General features: G+C 39.4%; 1 protein-coding gene across 1 annotated transcript in view; it reads left to right on the top strand.

The window, feature by feature from the left end:
• The window catches only part of RPS6KA5 (ribosomal protein S6 kinase A5), a 126,655-nt gene that overhangs the window by 35,591 nt on the left and 72,193 nt on the right, over nt 1–18,871 (top strand). Inside the window, exon 3 of the mRNA XM_090271297.1 lies at nt 17,299–17,517. Within this exon, the coding sequence (XP_090127423.1) occupies nt 17,299–17,517 (219 nt within the window). The remainder of the gene's footprint in view (nt 1–17,298; nt 17,518–18,871) is intronic.

The following is an 18,871-nucleotide window of genomic DNA, read 5'->3' as shown; positions in this document are numbered from 1 at the left end:
AACCCCAGCCACTGCCCTAACATTCCCACGTACACGCGTACGCTTACGCCTGTGTCTGTAATTGGTCTCTAGGTCATTTGTTGTTGAGCTTTGATGCCTAGGACTTCGCTCTGAGTAGTTTAGAATATTGTGGGGCCAACCTTTAGAGTTGCCAGCGAATAACCCTATGGTTTCTTCTTATCAATAAGCGTTTTATTGTCAGCAAGATTATAGTGTAATCATCAGCTTGGGGGTTTTGCTGTGCATTCTCTCCTTCAAATCATTTATAAGGATGTATTTTCATTGCTTACCCGCCCTGTCACTTAGAAATTATGCTTTCAAAATATTAGAATAATTGTTATTTCTACCTTTGGTTCTCACTTCAAAGGCAGCATGTGCTTAAAGACAAAAGAGGGTCACAGTCCTGTGGTGACTCAGTTCCCTGACAAATAGCGTCCGTGCCATCTTGGCAGAAGCTTTTTGAGGTCAATTTGTAATAAAGTCACAGAATCTGTTTTAGCTGCATGTTTTATATTTTAATAGCTTTATTGCAATAAAATTCACATAGTTTATAGTTTGCCCATTTAAAGTGGACAGATCAGTGGTTTCATTATATTGATAGAGTTGTGCAACCATCCCTGCCATCAGTTTTAGAACATTTTCTTTACCTCAAAAAGAAATCCTTCAGCTGTTATGTTTTCAGACACACGAAAGCTGAGTGTGTTTTCCCCCAGTAGGTCCTTGCTTAAAAAGAAAAGTGAGGGACTTCCGCTCAAGATGGAGGCCTAGACTGACACTCTCTGTCTCCCTCCACAACTAAGAAGGACTACATCTACCGCAAAACCAGAAATAACCAGAAGTTACAGAAAATAAATGGAAGTCCAATGTATGATGTTATAAAGAAGTGGTGCTCGTCCAGATGGGTAGGAGGGGCGGAGCCGGGGTGGAGAGGTCAAGCTATGCTGGCGGCGGCAGCTGCGGTGACAGTGGCAAGCACAGACACCCGTATTTAAGGGGAGGCGAGAAGCGCCTGGGGAGCACCCCCAGCTGCAGACCAGACCCGTCAGCTTGCATTCCTAATGCTAGGGAAGGCAGACCCCCATTGCCTTAGACTGTGAGGCCGGAGGGGGTGGGGACGGAGGAGGAGGCTCCTGGTCTCTCAGCGGAGAGTGAACGGCAGGAATCCATCTTGGACCCTCACCTCCACACAAAACGCCACAGCGTGGTGAGATGGGACGCCCGGTTGTGACGAGTGCACAGGGCTCTGCCCCCTATAGCGTAGGAGGTGTGACAGCCCTGTCCAGGAAGCAAAGATAAATGCAAAAGGGCCAGGGCAAAGATCATGATAGAGATCCCAGTGACACAGCTCACCAGACAGCAAATATCTAACCTAACAGATCAGCAGATAGGAAATCTTTCTGAGGCCCAGTTCAGAGCTTTGGTTATAAGAATGCTTACAGACCTGACAGCAGATCTTAAACAAAACGGGGAAGGAATGAAGGCTAGTCCTTATGAAATGAACAAAAACACATACAAAACAAGTGGTGAGGGAAAGAAAACCAGGGATCAAATCAACAAATCAGAACATAGGGAAGGAACAAACAGTCAACCAGTGCAGAAAGAGGAAATGAAAAGTGAGGAAAACGAGGAGAAGCTTAGAAACCTATGGGACAGCTATAAGAGGGCCAATATCTGAATCACAGGGTTGCCAGAAGGTGAAGAAGAAGAACTAGAAATTGAAAAATTATGTGGAAAAATAATGAAGCAGAACTTCCCTAAGTTGGGGAAGGAAATAGACTTACAGGTCCAGGAAGCACAGAGAGTTCCAAAACAACTGGACCCAGGGAGAACCACACCAAGACACATTATAATCAAAATGTCAGAAGTTAAGGATAAAGAGAGAATCTTAAAAGCAGCAAGAGAGAAGAGAATTACGTACAAAGGGGTCCCAATAAGATATCAGCTGATTTCTCAAAAGAAACTCTGCAGGCAAGAAGGGACTGGCAAGAAGTATTCAAAGTAATGAAAAGCAAAAACCTACAACCACAATTACTCTATCCAGGTAAGCTGTCATTCAGAATAGAAGGGCGGAGAAAGTGCTTCCAGGACAAACTAAAGCTGAAGAAGTTCATCAGATCCAAACCACTGTTATATGAGATGTTAAAGGGACTTGTTTAGGAGAAAAAGGATCAAAACTATGAACATTAAAATGAAAATTGTATCACAACCAACAACAGAAGCTAGGGAATTGAAACAAAGGCAGACTAAGTAGGCAACGAGAGTGGGAAAAGAATTATAGGTATGTGGAACATATGGGGGGAGGTCAGTGGGGAGGGGGAAGAGGGAAGGGAGGGAGATGGTACAGAAATTAAGAAGCATAATAGGAAGGTGTGGAATAGACAGAAAGATGTTGAAAAGAGCTATATGCACAACCAATGGGCATGGACTAAGGAGGGGGACAACTGGAGGGAGGGGGGTCACTGGGTGGAGGGGAGCAGAGGGCAAAGAAATTGGGACAACTGTAACAGCATAACCAATAAAGCATATTTTAAAGTAACATCAGGAGAGTTTCTGAGATGCGAAAGGACTGGTGAGCAAAGAAAATCTAAACAATATTGTCTATGAAAAACCATGGTTGTAATGTTGAAATTGTGGGGTTAAAAACAGTAAACTAAAATATTGGACAAAAGTAGCATATAGATTTGGATATGATAGGAGTGAGTGTTCTTCAAACTTTTATCATGTGCGTGGATCTTGAATGTGTAAATTACCATACTTTTTGAAAAAAAGAATAAAAAACCTGAATAGTCCTTTCTTAAAGAAATTAGTTAAGTAAAAGTATTCCTGCTAGGAAAACACTTGATACAGTTTTAAGAATGAGTCTGTCAAACATTAAAGGCATAGGTAATTTTAATCTTCTACAAACTCGAAGAACAGAAAAGGTTGGATTGTTTTCTCCAATTTATTGTATGAGATCAGTAATATAACCTTGATTCCAAAAATAGACAAAGAGAATGTGAGGAAAGAAAATTATAGGCCAGTTTCACATGTGAAAATTTTAATATTCGATTTATAAAATCAAACCTTGTGTGTATTTCCTTTCAACACATTGAATACTTTGTCCCATTATCTACCTCAACTGTTTTGAGTGGTTTGATCACAAGTCTTAAAGATAATTTTGCAAAGGTGAGGAAAGCGTTTACCGGTAATGTTTTACTTTTATATTTCCATTTTATGCTTCTTTGTTGTTCTGTCATTGGTCTACTATTAGCCGTGGATACTGCTTTTCCTTTTCTTTTTTTTCTTTTTTTTTTTATTTTTATTTTACATCTTAACTTTTATTTTATTGTATTTTTTTTCATGTTTGTTATTGGCCACTGGTGTTTCTTCTTTATTTATTTATTTTTTTTATTTTTATTTTTATTTATTTATTTATTTTTTAATTTTTTTATTTTGGTTTTTGCTTTTCCTTTTCATCGGCTGCCAGGATTCTTGCTGAAAGGCGATGGCATACCTAAGAAGTGTCACTGCAGGTATTCCTATATTTAAAATCACAGTTTTGATGACTAAAGGGAGTAGGTGGAAACTTTTATTATGAACATAATAAAATCTCAATTTTTATCCAGCAGTTTCATTACCTTTTTAAGATACTTTTCTTCCAGCACTGTTGAGAATAATAGAAAAGTCTCATCAGATGTCTTTGTGTCATGTCAGGTTTTCTTTGGCAGTGAAACTGAAAACACTTCTGAAATTTATTTTTTTATCTTTTGCATTAGAAGAAAAATGCTATTCATTCAATGTCTTGAAGACTTTGTGGAATCTTGGAATAGAGAAGATTTACTTCTTGATGTGATACTTAAATGCATTTAATATTCATGAAAAAACATCTTTCACTCAGAGTATTGATTTATTTCTTTTTTCAGCTATCTTGTTTCTTTTGGGCTATCCCTAATTGGATGGTTGGTTTCCTCAGCAAGAGACTTATAAATAATTTTTGATTCTTCTCTATTTTGTCCTTTTTATTTTGTTTCCCACAAAATTCTATAATTTCCTCCAAAATGACCTTGGGAATAACCCTTTGTTTTCTGTGGCTAATTCCGTCACTCATATTGCCTTACACATACATTGTTTTTAGTGTTTTCTTAACTCATCTGCCTCTCTGCAAGTTCTTTTATTTTATGGATTTTATACATACTGTTATAAAACAATGTGCAGCCTCATTAAAACCCAACATTATTGCTCTATTCCCCTGTTTTCATCACAGTGCCTCTTTTTTCAGTTAATTATTCAAGTCCAAATTCTTGCCTTGCTTTTAGGCTTAGCTGCGCTTCCTTCTGTCTTTCTCCTGTCCCGCTGACACTCTGCCTACTTGCCAGTCCAGTTCATTTTCCTTTGCTTCCCCTACAGTGATGTGTGCTTTCCCGCCCTCTGATGTTCTGCCTTGTCTTGTTTCTCCCGTCTTCGTTTGTGCTCCTCCTCTCCTCTGCCTGTCCAAGTCCTGCCCAGATTGCTTCATTCTCTGAACGGTGGCACTGAAATGCCTTTGTAGAGAATGCAGCACCAAAGGGCTCTTGGAATTCTCCTTCACATCTGCTATTTTTCTTCTAGATGGTGAGCTCTGAAGAGCATCCCTAAATGTTCTCCACCCCTGTAGCCCTGCCCCCTCCTCATATCCATAACAGTATGAAGTATGATAATAGTCTGTCAGGTGTAAAATTCATGCTCTTGTCTCTAGCATTATTCTTGATTGATATTCTCAAGACCGGGAAATATATTTGGTTCATCTTTTAGAATTATTTTGTTTCGTGATGAAATTTTGGATTATTTGTGGGAATAATGATTCTGTTTTTATTTCTACTGCCTTCCTTTTGACCATTTTGCTTTCTTTAAGACATCTGTCCAAGTATAGAAGAATTCTTTACACACAACCATTGTGTGCATTATTATTAATTCTGATACTAATGAAGTGGGGCCTGAAGGGCTCAGCTAAAAGAATTTGGTATTATCTTTGAATTTTCTTTATTCATCTCACATGGTCCCTACTTTGGAGATCTTTTGTGATGACAAAAAGATAAAAATTGCCGCAGAACTAAATTTGCCACAGAACTATAAAGGGGCAGCAGAGTTGATTTCCCCTTCCAATTGTGGTGCATTCACACTTGCAAAGTACTTGGGTATTGAGGATGACTTAGAAGTTCAGGTTTGAATCTTGACATTATTATTGCCTGATTGCATTCCTTGGGTAAACCAAATGACCCTGCAAGCCTACGTCCCTGATGGTGTAAGTTAATAGTACCTGTTTCACGGTATTGTTATAAGATTAACAAAACAGTGGATATGAATTGTCAATTGCTAGATAATTACCAGTTGTGGTTATTTATTGTTCAGGGAACTAACTGTACCATAAAGTTGTGCCGTAAGTTAGAAAAATAAAAATTATTTAGGACTTATTCATAAGGATATATTATTAGTTATTTCATATAGTCACTTTGTTAGCATATCTTGGAGTAATTTCAACTAAAGTTAGATTTCTAATAATAAATATCTAACAAAGATATTTTACAAATGACATGTTGAAATTTTATTTCTGAGGTGTTGATTTATAAATTACCTTTAAAATAACATATCAAGTGAAAATGTATTTCTTATTTGTCTTCTCTTAACTATTCACACCTTTTGGGTTCTTAACAACCCTTTTGTATTTTAGGTTAACAGTCTTAAATGTACACAAAATGAATAATAAAAAATTTAGATTGCCTGATTCATAGTAAATGCCGTATAAACTTTAGCTGTTTATGTAGCTGAAAGGGAAAGAAGCCCAGTTCCTAAAAGAGCTAATATAATCCATTACCAAAGTCTCAGATTAGCTTAACACATAAGTGAATGTCTTTCTTAACAAAGATTTTTATTAGCCTAATACATGTCCAGCAGTAGAGAAATACAACTACCAGAAGGCCTTCCAAGGTTCAGGCTGGTCTCTCCTAATCCATTCTCCACAAGACAGCCAGAGTGATCTTTCCTAAGTGATCTCCTTAATGCTCCTTCTAAAGTGCATGCCACTTCTCTATTTAAAACCTTTCAGTCCATTCCCGTTGCTCTGGGAATTCATTCTTTCGCATGTATTTACCAAGAGGCAGGTACTGTTTCAGGTGCTGGGGATAGCGTAGTGAGGATTTTAAATATGTATATATATATATATATATATATATATATATTACATACAAACTTGCAAATTGACTAATACAGTATGAATTTCGTCTTTGTTTAATGTAGAATTATTTCCAGGTTTATGAAGCCTTGGAATGAGTGCTGGCAGAGCCTAGAAATTCAAAGTGCCTGGCCTCTAGTACCGTCTCATGGACAGCAACCGTTTGTGCCCTCCTCAGTCCCTGCCACCCTTGTAGGAAGGTCGCTTTTTCCTTATCATGTGGATTTTATTTTAATCTAACCGACAGCAGTTCTTAACAGATTGTTCTGTGGAAATACTTATTTGTCTAGTAGAGAGTATCTGTGGGGTTGCTCACGCAACCTTAAGTGACTTCTTACAAATGTTACTCTGATAGTTCTTTACTCGTTGGCCCCAGACTCTATGAAAATCATCTCTGGCAGGACAGCCTTTAAAAATGTTCTTTGTTATTAACTGAAGACTTTGCAGAGACACAGTTTATTTATTGACATAATTCTAATTCTTCAGGGTACTTTGCCACTAGAGGGTGCTAAACATTGCACTGGGCAAGTTAATGACACAGCTACCTTTTGGGGATGGAAGAGAGGGAAAAATAACTTTGGTTGTCATGTAAAAGACTGTTTTAGAAAGTATGATGACTTAGTCATCATTTATCATTTTATTCTCTTAGGTGTTTCGAAAATATCCCTATTAAAAATAGTACTTTTAAATGCATGTATTCATTAAATTGTCAAAATTGTCATTCAGAAAAGTTTATAATTTCAAATCGGTGTATACCCACTATACCCTGAGCTTCAGTGGAAGTCTACAGTGTTTATGGGACGCAGAGAGATTAAATGTTGGTGGTGTTTTATTCCACATGATGATGCTGGTTGACATCATCTCCCTAGTATAAATACTTTTCAGTTTATTATTGAATTGCTCGCTAGAAGCAGGGCCTGGGACAGGTGTTAGGCCCACGTGATTTCTTGCAGGAATGCTTTCAGGAGAGAGGGAGGGAAGCAGCATGGAGGAGAAGAGCTTAAGTAGCAAGTGGTCTAAGCTGGGGTCTAATTTCAGCCTGAACCTAGGGGAACTTTTGGAGCAGGAGTGAGGAGGCAAGCTTTTTGTACCCATGGTGGTCACTGGCTGCAGGCAGCTTGGGTGGGGATGGGGTGGGGAATGGTGGGATGGGGTGGGGAATGGTGGGACGGGGCAGGGAATGGTGGGATGTGACCTCTCAGGTGAGGTGTGGCTCCTGTCTACCTCAGGCCTTTCTCCAGAAAAGAGGACCGCTGTGGGCTGTTAGTAGCTGGGATAGGAGTGCAACAGCCTGTAAATGTGTGACTTGGCAGGGCACCTTTTGCAAATGGTCATTTACACTGGCCATTAAGACATAACCATTTAGCTAGGCAGACAGCTTGTTTGTTGAGGTATAAACACAGTGATTTATGAATGTGCTGCTTCGTCATCCTTGTTTCCTTGTTTCCTTGAATTTTTCTTTTAGCAAGGTCGTCTGGTGATCACATCCATGGGTAGTCATTTCCAAGTCGATTTCCTTTGCAGCTTTTTCTTCTTTCCTCCTGGAGCTGAATCTTTGATTCTTTACTTTTCTAATCATTTGGGACCAGGGTTAAGAAATGGCCCGTGGTTTACATGGGTCATTCATATGGAATTAGTCAGGAATTGGCCACAGCTACATCTGTAAATGCACGCAGTTATGAGCCGGATTAACAGATGTGGTGTCCTAGTGCTTTCTCTGAAACTTCAAAATGCTCATCTAGAAGATTATTATACAATCAGTCCTTATTTATTCAAATGAATGCAGTATGCATAAATGGAATCTGTGAACAGTTAATCCTCTAACAATTTTTAAATTTTCATCCTTCTTACATATTGAATCCGTTTTTAGAAGCTGTCATGAGAAAATATACTGATTTGTGGTCCTGCTTCAGCTGTCCAACTGTTTTTGACCATCAAAGTACATGGTTCTTGGTTAATTTAAAAACTAAAATTGGATTAAATCTATAATGCTGACACTTCTATTATATCTTTTCCAGATCTTCGTTATTGTATATCTTCTAGAGAGGGTATGTTTATGTCTAAAGCAAATGGCCTACCTCAGTCTCTTTCACAAAAATTACTGTCTGTGATTTCATATGTGCTTACTATGTCTTGTTTACTTTTAGCATCTTTTTATTTAATCAGGCATGTTTTGGGTTCATATCTTTTCCTTATGTGTTAGAAGATTAATCTATTTTAATCAGTCAGTCTACCTTTATCAATCTTAGAAATTTTGTCCTTATGATTTTACATATCCTGGCAAACAGTGGCTAAGAAAAATTAGTGATATTAAATGGATCAAATTCTCCTTTTTTGTTATAAAATTATATTGAAATACTTACTTTAATAGTCCTTTTTTATATTTGGAATTTAGTTTGTAATTAAGATGTATGTTGTGTAAAGGAATTTAGGAATTAGTGCTTCTATTTGATAAATATGTAAAGTCAAGTACATTATATTTTAAATGTATTTTGAAATTTACCTGTTTTTAAAAAGGCTTAAGGGCATTTTCAAAGATAGGAAAAAGAAGAAATCTAAAAAAAAGAGAGGAAGAAAAGAGAACAAAGGCCAAATAAAAGGAAAGTGAACAGATGTTGTAGACACCTGGAATGAGACAGCCATTGTGACTGATCTTAAATTTAACTCTGAAGTTAGGAAGAGGTGGGAATAAAGGGAAAATTCTTTGGCCTACATAACTTATTATATTTTAAATGAAAGACATATAAATTTATGTAGAACAGTGGCTTTCAGGCACATTTTTATATTGCAACTTAGTATATGCATTTATGTATGTGTATAGACATACAGACACACACTTTTTTCCACTAACATTTACATAGTGCTTATTATTTTCCAGGTCTTACTATTGATGCTTCTATTAATTTATTTAATCCCCAAAACATATGATGTAGGAACTATTACTGTCCCTGATGAGGAAATTGAGACAGTTACATTAGTTTACTATTTTGCCCAAGGTCACACTGTTTCTAAAGAGCACATCTAGGATTCAGACCCTGGCAGTCTGGCACTGGTCTGTTTTTAACCATTATTCTGTACTGCCCTTTTTTTTTCCCTCCCATGTGGTCAGGTTTGTTTACATTCATATGTACATCTACAAAGAGGCAAAGGAAGTGTCATGAAACACTTTTAGTATATTTGGTTCTATTTTATTTTTTAAGATGTTGGTTAGACCCACTAATGATTCATTTCCTCATCCACCAATGGGTCACAGCTCGCAGTTTGAAAAAACTGGTCTACAGAGACTTTAACATGTACCGAAGTTATCAAGTGGCTCCTATATCAATCATACACATTCAATAATACGAGAATAGCATTTTTGACAAAAAATCCAGCAATAGTCTTGAAAAAAAGTTTCATTTTATGTAGCCTATTTAGAAAGTGACACATAAGATGAAATCTCAATTTATAAAGGCTTTTTGAGTAAAGTCTTAGTAAAGTCTTAGCCACTACTGGGCCGAGTGAGGCACTCCCTATTGTTCGGACTTAACACAGGGTAGATTGTAGAGAATCCGTGGGATGGACAGCGAGATCTCTGAGGTCTGATTAATCCGATGCTTCAGATGAGTCTGTAGAAGTTCCACATCATGGTCGGTTTCACTGTTGAACTATGTATATTGATTGTGCAGCAGTAACTGAAATGAAGTTGCTTCTCTGAGAATCCTTTTGGTGATGGTGGTTTTATGGGGGCCTGATGTATGCTGTTCCCAGCATTACTTCCCATTATGTTCAGCTGGCCTGTTAACAAGAATACCAATTTCCAAGGGCAGGACAGTGAAATTTAAGAGTTCCAGGGGTGTATTTCTTGTTTGGTTTCATTTCTGACACCGATGTCTTGGGGCCAAATGAAGTTGTACAGGAGAAGAGGGAGAGGAAGACAGGTGGATTGATTGTCAGTGCCCAGGACATAGCACGTGTGGAAAGATAGAAATCTTTCCCCAAATTAGATTATGTATGGGAAGGAATGTGGCCAGGCATTATAATTAGTTCTCACAGAGTTTGTGGCGGATGAGAAAGCAGTGGCCATATATAGATGTCACTATGTTAAGATAGTTTCCTGTTCTAGAATGGGGACAGCTAAGGTTCCTGAGTTCACTTTCACCAGGGAATATTGCCAGGAATCAGATTTAGTGCACAGATGAAGAGGAATTACTTCGTGAAAGCCCACTATTCCCTCCCTAAAGGAAAGAATTGCCTGGCAGTAGCTGGGTGCTATGCGTCTGCATGGCTGGTGGTTTCTCCAGCTTTGTACCACATCGTCAGCTGAGAAGGGTGTTTGGTTGTGTGCTTACAGAGCTGCCACTTTGGTCTTTTCCTGTTTGCTAGCTTGTTTGTTCATTTGTTTTTCATGCAGTCAACATTGAGTTTCCATGATGAGCCGGCTTCAGAGTCACGTGCCAGTGATACAGAGTGAGTAAAATCAGACATAGGCCCTAATTCTGCGGCATTTATAGTCCAGTGGAAGTTAGATAATGGAGTAATCATACAAATAAGTGAAAATGTTTCTGATAATTTCTATGACAGAATGCGTGGTGTTAGGACAGCATAAAATTAGAGGACTTGTCCTAGTCAGTGAAGTCAGGAACGGCTGCATGGCTGAAGGAGTTAGCTAAGTGAGATGGTGGGAATGTGGAGAGGGGCAGGTAGAAGCCAGATAATTTAGGTTATGTTAACGGTTCTCTTTAAGAGCCATGGGAAATCAAGTGTTTTGAGCCAGAAGGGTTCCATCTTTATCAACAATTTAGATCACAGCAGAAAGGTATGCTTACCAGATTGAGGGGCAAAGCAAGCTGGGTGTTACAGCTAGGGCGGTCGATGGCCAAGTCAGCCTTTTACAAGATTCTAATTATCTGAAAAGAGGAAACAGCGATGAATTCCAGCGGTAAAGAATATGGCCCTTTCAGTAGTGGAAACTCTCATATGACATGATTGGTACTTAGGTTAATCAAAAAATGTTGGTTAAAACAGAAAATTATTTAAAAAGGATATATATATATAAATATATGAGGTCTGTCCAGAAAGTATCCATCCATGTAATACGAGAAATAGAGACATTTATTGAAGAAGATACAATAAACATTGTACATAGGACAATGACGCCTCAGTCCCCTTCAAAATAGGCACCTTGGAACCTCACACAGTTCTCCCAGCTGCAGCACGTTGTTCCTTCTGCTCTGGAAACAGAAGCTGCAGAACAAATTTTGCCACTACCCATTTCATGCCAAGGTCCTACATCAAAATCTCGGACACAGCAGTTTTTGGAATCCCCAGGTCAGCTTCTAGTTCTCACGCTGTCAGTCGCTGATCTCTGTTGGTTGCAGCCCGTACATGTTCAACGCTCTCAAGTGTTCTGCTCATTGCGGGCCTTCCAGGACGTGGGTCACTTTCAACAGGTCTTGACCATCTTTGAAGCATTTGTGCCGCACTTTTATTTGTGCTGCCCTCATTGCATTGTCCCCGAGAGACTTCTGAGTCACCCAAATAGTTTCCGCAGAGGAACGTTCAAGCTTAACGCATAATTTGATGCAGATTCATTGCTCTGCTTGCTCAGTCATTTTTTATGTGACGACCACACAGTACACCTGCTCACTCAACGGCATCTTCCGCCCCCACTGACTGGTACAGTGAAGTCGTCACTGTCCACACATGTGCATTCCAGTCCACTCTCCTTGGCTGCCAGGTTATGTAGATGTCGTGCAAACTGTTCTTGTTATACAGTATTAACAATGGCTGGAGTTTTTCTGGAAAGACCTCATATATTTTGAACATACTACTTTTCACTTAAAATGTATAAATACATATTCACTTGCCAGTCTTTGGATGTAGGCACAAAACTCACAGGCTCTTAAACAGTGGTTTATTTTGCATAAACCACACTTGTAATGCATCATCTAAAATTAAGTTTCGGATTCTTTAAAGTGGAGTGAGAACCAGATACATTTGAGTAATCTGAGTACAAAATCCTTTTAGATTCTCATAATTTTCCCCTCATAGCCTTTTATAGTTGTTTCACCCACACCTCAGTTTTCAGCAGCTCTTTCACAGTGTCTTGCTTTTTCTAGTTCTTTCAAAGCATTCAACCTTATTTTTCTTTCACATTTACATTTACATGGTAGTGTAATATTTAGTTAACTTATAGTAAGAATAACATACAACAGGCATAAATAGGTAGGGCAGTGAGTGTCAGTGACTTATGTGAGCAGACAGCTGAACTGCATGGGGACACAAGTGTACCAGGAGCTAGTGACAGACATTCAGTGTGTGGTGGCATGTGTTATGGAGGGAGTATCAGTTAGTCCTGGGACTTGTCTAAGTGGAAGTCGCTGAGAGAGTTTCTGCCTCTTTTTTTTTTTAAAGCAGTAATTCGAGTACAGCAGTTTATGCTACAAGTTCTGTATCGACCCAAAGTGTGGCATGGCGTGTAGGCAGTTTGTACCATATATAGAATTTTAAGTGGCATTAATAAAACCCTGAGTGACAAGGAACAATGATCTCATAGTGGTTAAGCCATTCAGATCCCAGTGAGAGCAGCGTGTTCTAGGTGAGTGCTAGAATGAAGGAAATAAACCAGGGGCCTTCTAGAACAATGGTCCTTAACTTTCCCTCCAGAATAATACACATAAATATATATAAATTTTGCATGCATTTAATTTATGGCATAGCAAATTGATTGCTTTTATTCTCTATAAAAATATTTTAAACAAATTACTGTAATTATTTTAATGCAAAGATTAAATGCTACTTCCTAAAATTTTTTAATGAACTTAAATTTGACAAATAAAATGCGATTAGTTTCATTATGCTCAAAATAAATTTCAGCAAGAAGGCTGCTTTTGTTTAGCTTGAAATTGTGCAGTGGCTTTTGACACAGCAGACAACATGAATGTCATTTTGTTTTAAAATGGTCAGTCAGTTTTAACTTTATGACAACAAGTGCTATAAACCTGATTCATAGTGATTATTGTGGCAAATGAATAAGAGTCCACATTTTGAAAAGCAAACTGGCATCTACTCCAGGGCACTAGACATTTTTCCTGGACACTGTTGAGTTCATTTTACATTATTTCCTTTATTATCCGGCCATTGAGATCCTTGTCAGCAGGATTAGTCAACATTGTTCTGTATGGAATTATAAATCCATATTTCAGGCTGAACAGAAGTAACCTATAAGATATCTATAGTTTTCCTCCAACCTGTGGAAGCCGTCCTCCAGCCTTGGGAAAGCACACAGTTGTCTCATTCCAGGTCTCTCTTCCGAAAGGCCGCTCGGCTATGAGAGTACATGGCTTTCCAGCAGCACCGCTAATGTTGTCTGTAGGGCTTAGAGCTGAAAGAGTGACCTCATTCATATGGTCCCAGATGTCTGTCAGGCCAAGTCAGGAATTAGTCCTTGTCATTTATTTGTAGAATTTACCTCAATCTCAAAGTAGAACTTCTACCTCCAGTTCAGTCAAGTGCTCAAGGCCAGGCCTCTGGAAAACCAGGGAACCCCATCCCCTCTTCTGCTCACATTCTTAACAGACTGTCTTGTAAAGGCCCTGGCTCCGACGAAATTGATAAGATGCACAAGACTTCTGTGAATATTGCTAATAGAATATTGGAAGCCACTTCATGTTGCTGCAGAAATTAGAGTCGTGTTAAAGTATGAAGCTTAGTCTCTCCCTAAGCAGCAAACCCAGATGTGTTGCCTAAATTCCATTTTAGGGGCAAGAATGACTATGTTTTATATTTTTTGGCCAAAAGAGTTCTCACCATTGGTAGCCTTTGTAGTTCCCCAAAAATGTTTTCAAAACAGGAATTCTTCAATGACATCATCACACACATAACAAATAAAGCCAGGAGTTGGCTGCACTAAAAGGCAGTCATTCCTCTAAAGTTGCCACTAAAAGCAAATAATACTGCCACAAATTCCAGTTTCAGTGGCCTCTCTTAAAATCTCGGAAAACATGTAGGCGGCTGTGGAGCGGGAGGCACCATTCAGCAGAAGGCCTACTTCACTTTCGCCGTCCGTACTATCTGCAGACCAGCTCAGCCAGGCCAGGAAGCCTGGCTCCTTCAAGGCCTCTCCAGAGGTGAATGTGTTTTCTTCCCCCTTTGCAGCCTGATAAGCAGCCGACTGGATCTCCAAAACAGGCTGTTTGGAGGCAACTGTGTTTTAGTCAGGCAGCCTGCTCATAATTGAGATATTGTTTGTCTGAAGTAATTTGTTGTTTGGAATGTTGTAAGGCACTCCTTGAATTTTGTTGACATAGGCATCTGTTGGCACTTAGCATGTGTAGGTTTAGTTAATTATGGCAATTATATAAGTAAAAACAAAAGATTTGTGAGTTTCATTATTTTTTTTTCCCTGACATTTTTCTGATAGATGGAACTAATTGTATGGGCTGGAGACGTACATGCCCTTTAGCGCATGTTATCAGAAAACTTCTGAGTATCATCAGATGGCCAGGGGGATGACAGTTTATTATTTGACCATACAGCATATGATGTGGCAGGAAGGATGATTTATTAGTTGGCCACATACATTAGCATTTATTTGGAGTTAAATACAACATTTTTGAAAGTAACAGGAAAGAAATCAAAGAAAAATATTTACAAATTCACAGAGCGCACCAGTGGAACCTCCTAGTGGTGAGATGTCGCAAAGTCATTTGCTTTAAGATTGGTTTTAAGGAATAAGGACATTTTGTGTAGATGAAATGACATAATCATGTCTTTGGATGTTTAAAACATCTTATAGAAGGCGAATATTCTTTCTTTGTAAGTCCAGAGGGTGTAAAAGGACCAACAGATGAATATTATAAAAAGGCCTTTTTTCACTCGCTATAAGAAACATTTTCTAATATTTGGATTCCCCCCATCTTGCTATTTTGCAAGACTTTATCCTCTTGAAAGTAGTAGCACTGGGTCCATTCCACCATGATAACACCCAGCCTGCATTGTGACTTCTGTCTGTCTGGCTCCTTATTTATTTGCCTATGAGGTCATTCACTTAAGGGAGGCAGCTGGAACACAGCTAAGAGTGTGGGCTCAGAGGTCGGGCCGAATGGACAGGTGTGACCTTGGCCGAGTGACCTAACTTCTCCACTTCGGTTTCCTCATCTGTAAAATGGAGGCTGTAGGAATAAAATGAGTTCATATAGCTCTACAGTGCCTGACAAGTACTAGGTGTTAGGTGCTAACACCTTGTGGCCACGTGGTTGACCCCCAAGCTGAAAGGCCAACATGAACGCTGGGAAGAAGCTGAACAGCATCTTTCAGTGACGTTGTAGAAAGGTGCTTTTCGTTAGAGAGGATGGATGGATAACAGCATTTCTAAGGGCCATAGCCCTCTGGAGATCAGAATTTAGGCTGGGTGCCAGGAGTGGAGGGGACACCAAAGCCCTGTGCTTGTTGAGGGCTTGACTTTCTCCTGAGTTTATAAGTGGCTACACTGTGGAAGATAAATACTTCATTAGAATGTTTTTATTGACCTTCCTTTCAATATTTCTGAATAGTTGAACTTTTGCTAGGGTTGTGTTTTATGTTTTGGTTCCCTTCTGCCTTACTAAAATCTTGATCTTTATTTTATTTACAACGAGGTAAGACATAAACATTTTGTGAACTTTTTCTGTATTCTAGAATGTGTTCATGGTGCTGATTTTATTAAAATCGAGAGTATCTGATTTCTAGTATTCGTGAAGGACCATTTTTCAATTCATTTACGGGGGACGCGGTCTTGGGTGTCACGCTATTGCACTTGGATGGGTTTTGCTGCTTCTTATCAAGTCCTTGGGCCAGTTACTTACGTATTCTGAGCCCATTTCCTCATCTGCAAAAACGGATTACTGAAAGTACGACCCTGGCCATTCTGAGGACTAAGTGAGTCCACATGTGGAATATGTGGAGCACAGGGCCTGGCATAGACAAGTCCTCAGTAAGTGTTGGTTTTCCTTCTTCTCAGAAGTGTTCCAGTCATTCGCCGATCCGTTGTGTGCCACGTGTCTGTACTAATTACTTTCCGAAGCACTGAGCTGAGTAACATACAGGGTGGCAGAGCCCTTCCTCTAAGCTCTCTTGTTCTAGTGGGTGGAACAATACAGAAATATGTGCTAAGGACTGGAGAGGTGTGGGCAGAGTATGGAAGCACTGGTCTGGCTCAGAACTCTGACTCCACAATAGTCTGATTAAAGGTTGAACTTCAGAGAGGGCCTGGGCTTAACCATCCCAGGAAGTGTTTGCATGTTTTAAAAGGGAAAATAATTTATTATACCTAGTGAGGATGGAGGGGGGACCTATGCCTTCCGCCTTCCCTTGCACGGTGTTTTTCTTGCCCTTCCTCCTCCCTCATTCTCCCACCTCTTCCTGCCCTCTTCCCCTTGTCCAAACAAATACAGATACCTGCTCTGCCCCAGAGCCACAATGCCCGCGGGGCCCCAATTCCCCACCTAGGGGCACGACACCGCACACAGGATTTGCCCAGCTGAGCCCTTACTGAGGGAGAACATGGCAAGGTTGACCTACCTAGTAAGCTGTGAATTACTGCCCAGAGATATGAAGGGGTTTCTGTCAGTATTTTAAATCTGAAGATCTCTTTTGTCTATATAATGTCAGCTTATATTGCTTTAGACTTTTAAAATAAGTTTAGGGGGTTCTTGGGGTATTCAATGTACATGTGTGTATGAGATTTAAGAACTGTTTTTTATTCGTTTACATCAATAGCAGAACCTAGAGGTTTTTACCTGATGTCTAAAATGGCGTGGTTGTTCCAGAATTGGAGTATGGTTCATTGACCATAATAACAGCTAGTTTCCTACAGCTAAAAATATTGAGAGAATAACAGTAGGAGTGAAAGCATAACTTTGTCAGCAGTGGTTAGGTACGTAAATACTGAGGGTTAGACTTAGAAAAGTGTTTGGCATAAAACTGAAGAAATCTATCAAAGAACTATTTGAGACAGTACTAAGGACACTTTCTCATTGGAAGAGTGTTTTTGTGTGTGAGTGTGCATTGTAACTTTCAACTTCCAATAAATTACCTTCTGCTTGTGGGCCATTTTAATTCTCTCTTTTTTTTTTTTCTTTCATTTTCAGCTTATGGAAAAGTATTTCTAGTCCGTAAAATAAGTGGTCATGATGCTGGAAAGTTGTATGCCATGAAGGTTTTGAAAAAGGCAACAATAGTTCAAAAGGCCAAAACCACGGAGCACACTAGGACAGAACGACAGGTCCTGGAGCACATCAGACAGTCGCCATTTCTGGTGACATTGCACTACGCTTTCCAGACAGAAACCAAGCTTCATCTCATTTTAGGTAAGTGTCAGCTGTCAGATTTCTGTGTGTGTGGTGGTGGTGGTGGAGGGGTGAGTTGTAATGCAGTCAATGGGTAACATATTTCAAATTTAGAAGAAATGAATATTTTAAGTTTCTTATTTCTCTTTGTGGTGGTGTTTCCTAAACATCATGAATTGCTCTGGATTTGGGACCACCAAACCTGAAGAAATTGATACCTGTATTCCTTTATTAATCTTAAGGAACGCTTGAGTCATCTGTTTCCATTCAGAGGTGAGGGGCTGAATAGCAAAGTGGGCCACAGTTCCTGCGTTAGAAGCTCTCCAGGATGTACTGGTTTGGGCTGACAAAGGCACGTTGTGCAGATCATTAATTGGCAAAAATTTTAAAAAAGAAAGAAAAGACTTGTTAGAGATGTTTTGCTTTTCTGATAAAAAACCTGTATATAATAGAGATACCCAGTCACGCCTTGGATCACTCCCATTTCTACTCACAGACGCTTTTGGTATCCTTTCCTTTCCCACGTAGACCTGGACCACTGTATATGAACTTCGGAAGTGTCCTCTGCGCATATTGCTAGATTGCTTTGCAGAAAAGTTGCACACTTTTCTGTTCCTACCAGAAGTAAATGGCAGTACTTCTAGCATTGCACTCTGCCGTCCTTGAATATTTCATCTGTCATCATCTGTCACCATTTTAGTCCCATTCTGGTGATAATTTGCATTTATGTTTTGTGATCCCCTGCTTTCAAACTATTCCGACGATTAGAGGAGATAGAATTCACGCAGTGCTCTGTAAGCATTAGCTATTCTTGAGTGCCTACAGGGTGCCAGTGTTCTGCTAGGTATTATCCATAGTTTCACTAAAGCTGCCAAAATCTCCTCGTTAGCACTGTCAAAGGTTCTGGAAACGGCATTTCTTGATGTTGCATATGTATGGAAGCTTGAGAAGGAAGATTGGAACTCAGCTCTGACTCATATCAAAGTTTGCCAAACAGTACTGCCTGTATTCTTAGATTATTGGTAGTACAAACAGGTTTTTAAATATATGTTTGGCAATTTTATTGGATGCACTCATTTTGGAAATTATACTTTTTATTAATGATGCCTAAAGTTGCATTCGCTTTTTGAGTCATGAAGTTACACTGCAGGTTTCATTTTGCAATGCTTCACATCGACCAGCAGTCCTACGTCTTTGTTACATATGGGCAATAGTCTCCCCTGTCCCGCCCGAGTCCCCGCTAATGGTACCTCTGTCTGTTGTTCCTGCAAGTACATGTCATGCGGCCCTTCATTGTGCAGCCTGTGTGCCTTCCTCATTTTGAAATATGTGTTTCTTCAGGATTTTGGAGATTGGCTGGGCTCGAAGGGCCACC

Source organism: Furipterus horrens, unplaced genomic scaffold, assembly GCF_987537825.1.
Source record: "Furipterus horrens unplaced genomic scaffold, mFurHor1.1.pri manual_scaffold_3, whole genome shotgun sequence".
In the NCBI taxonomy this organism is placed as follows: Eukaryota; Metazoa; Chordata; class Mammalia; order Chiroptera; family Furipteridae; genus Furipterus; species Furipterus horrens.
The sequence above is the reverse complement of the archived record's forward strand: the minus strand, read 5'-3'. Positions and strand labels throughout refer to the sequence as shown.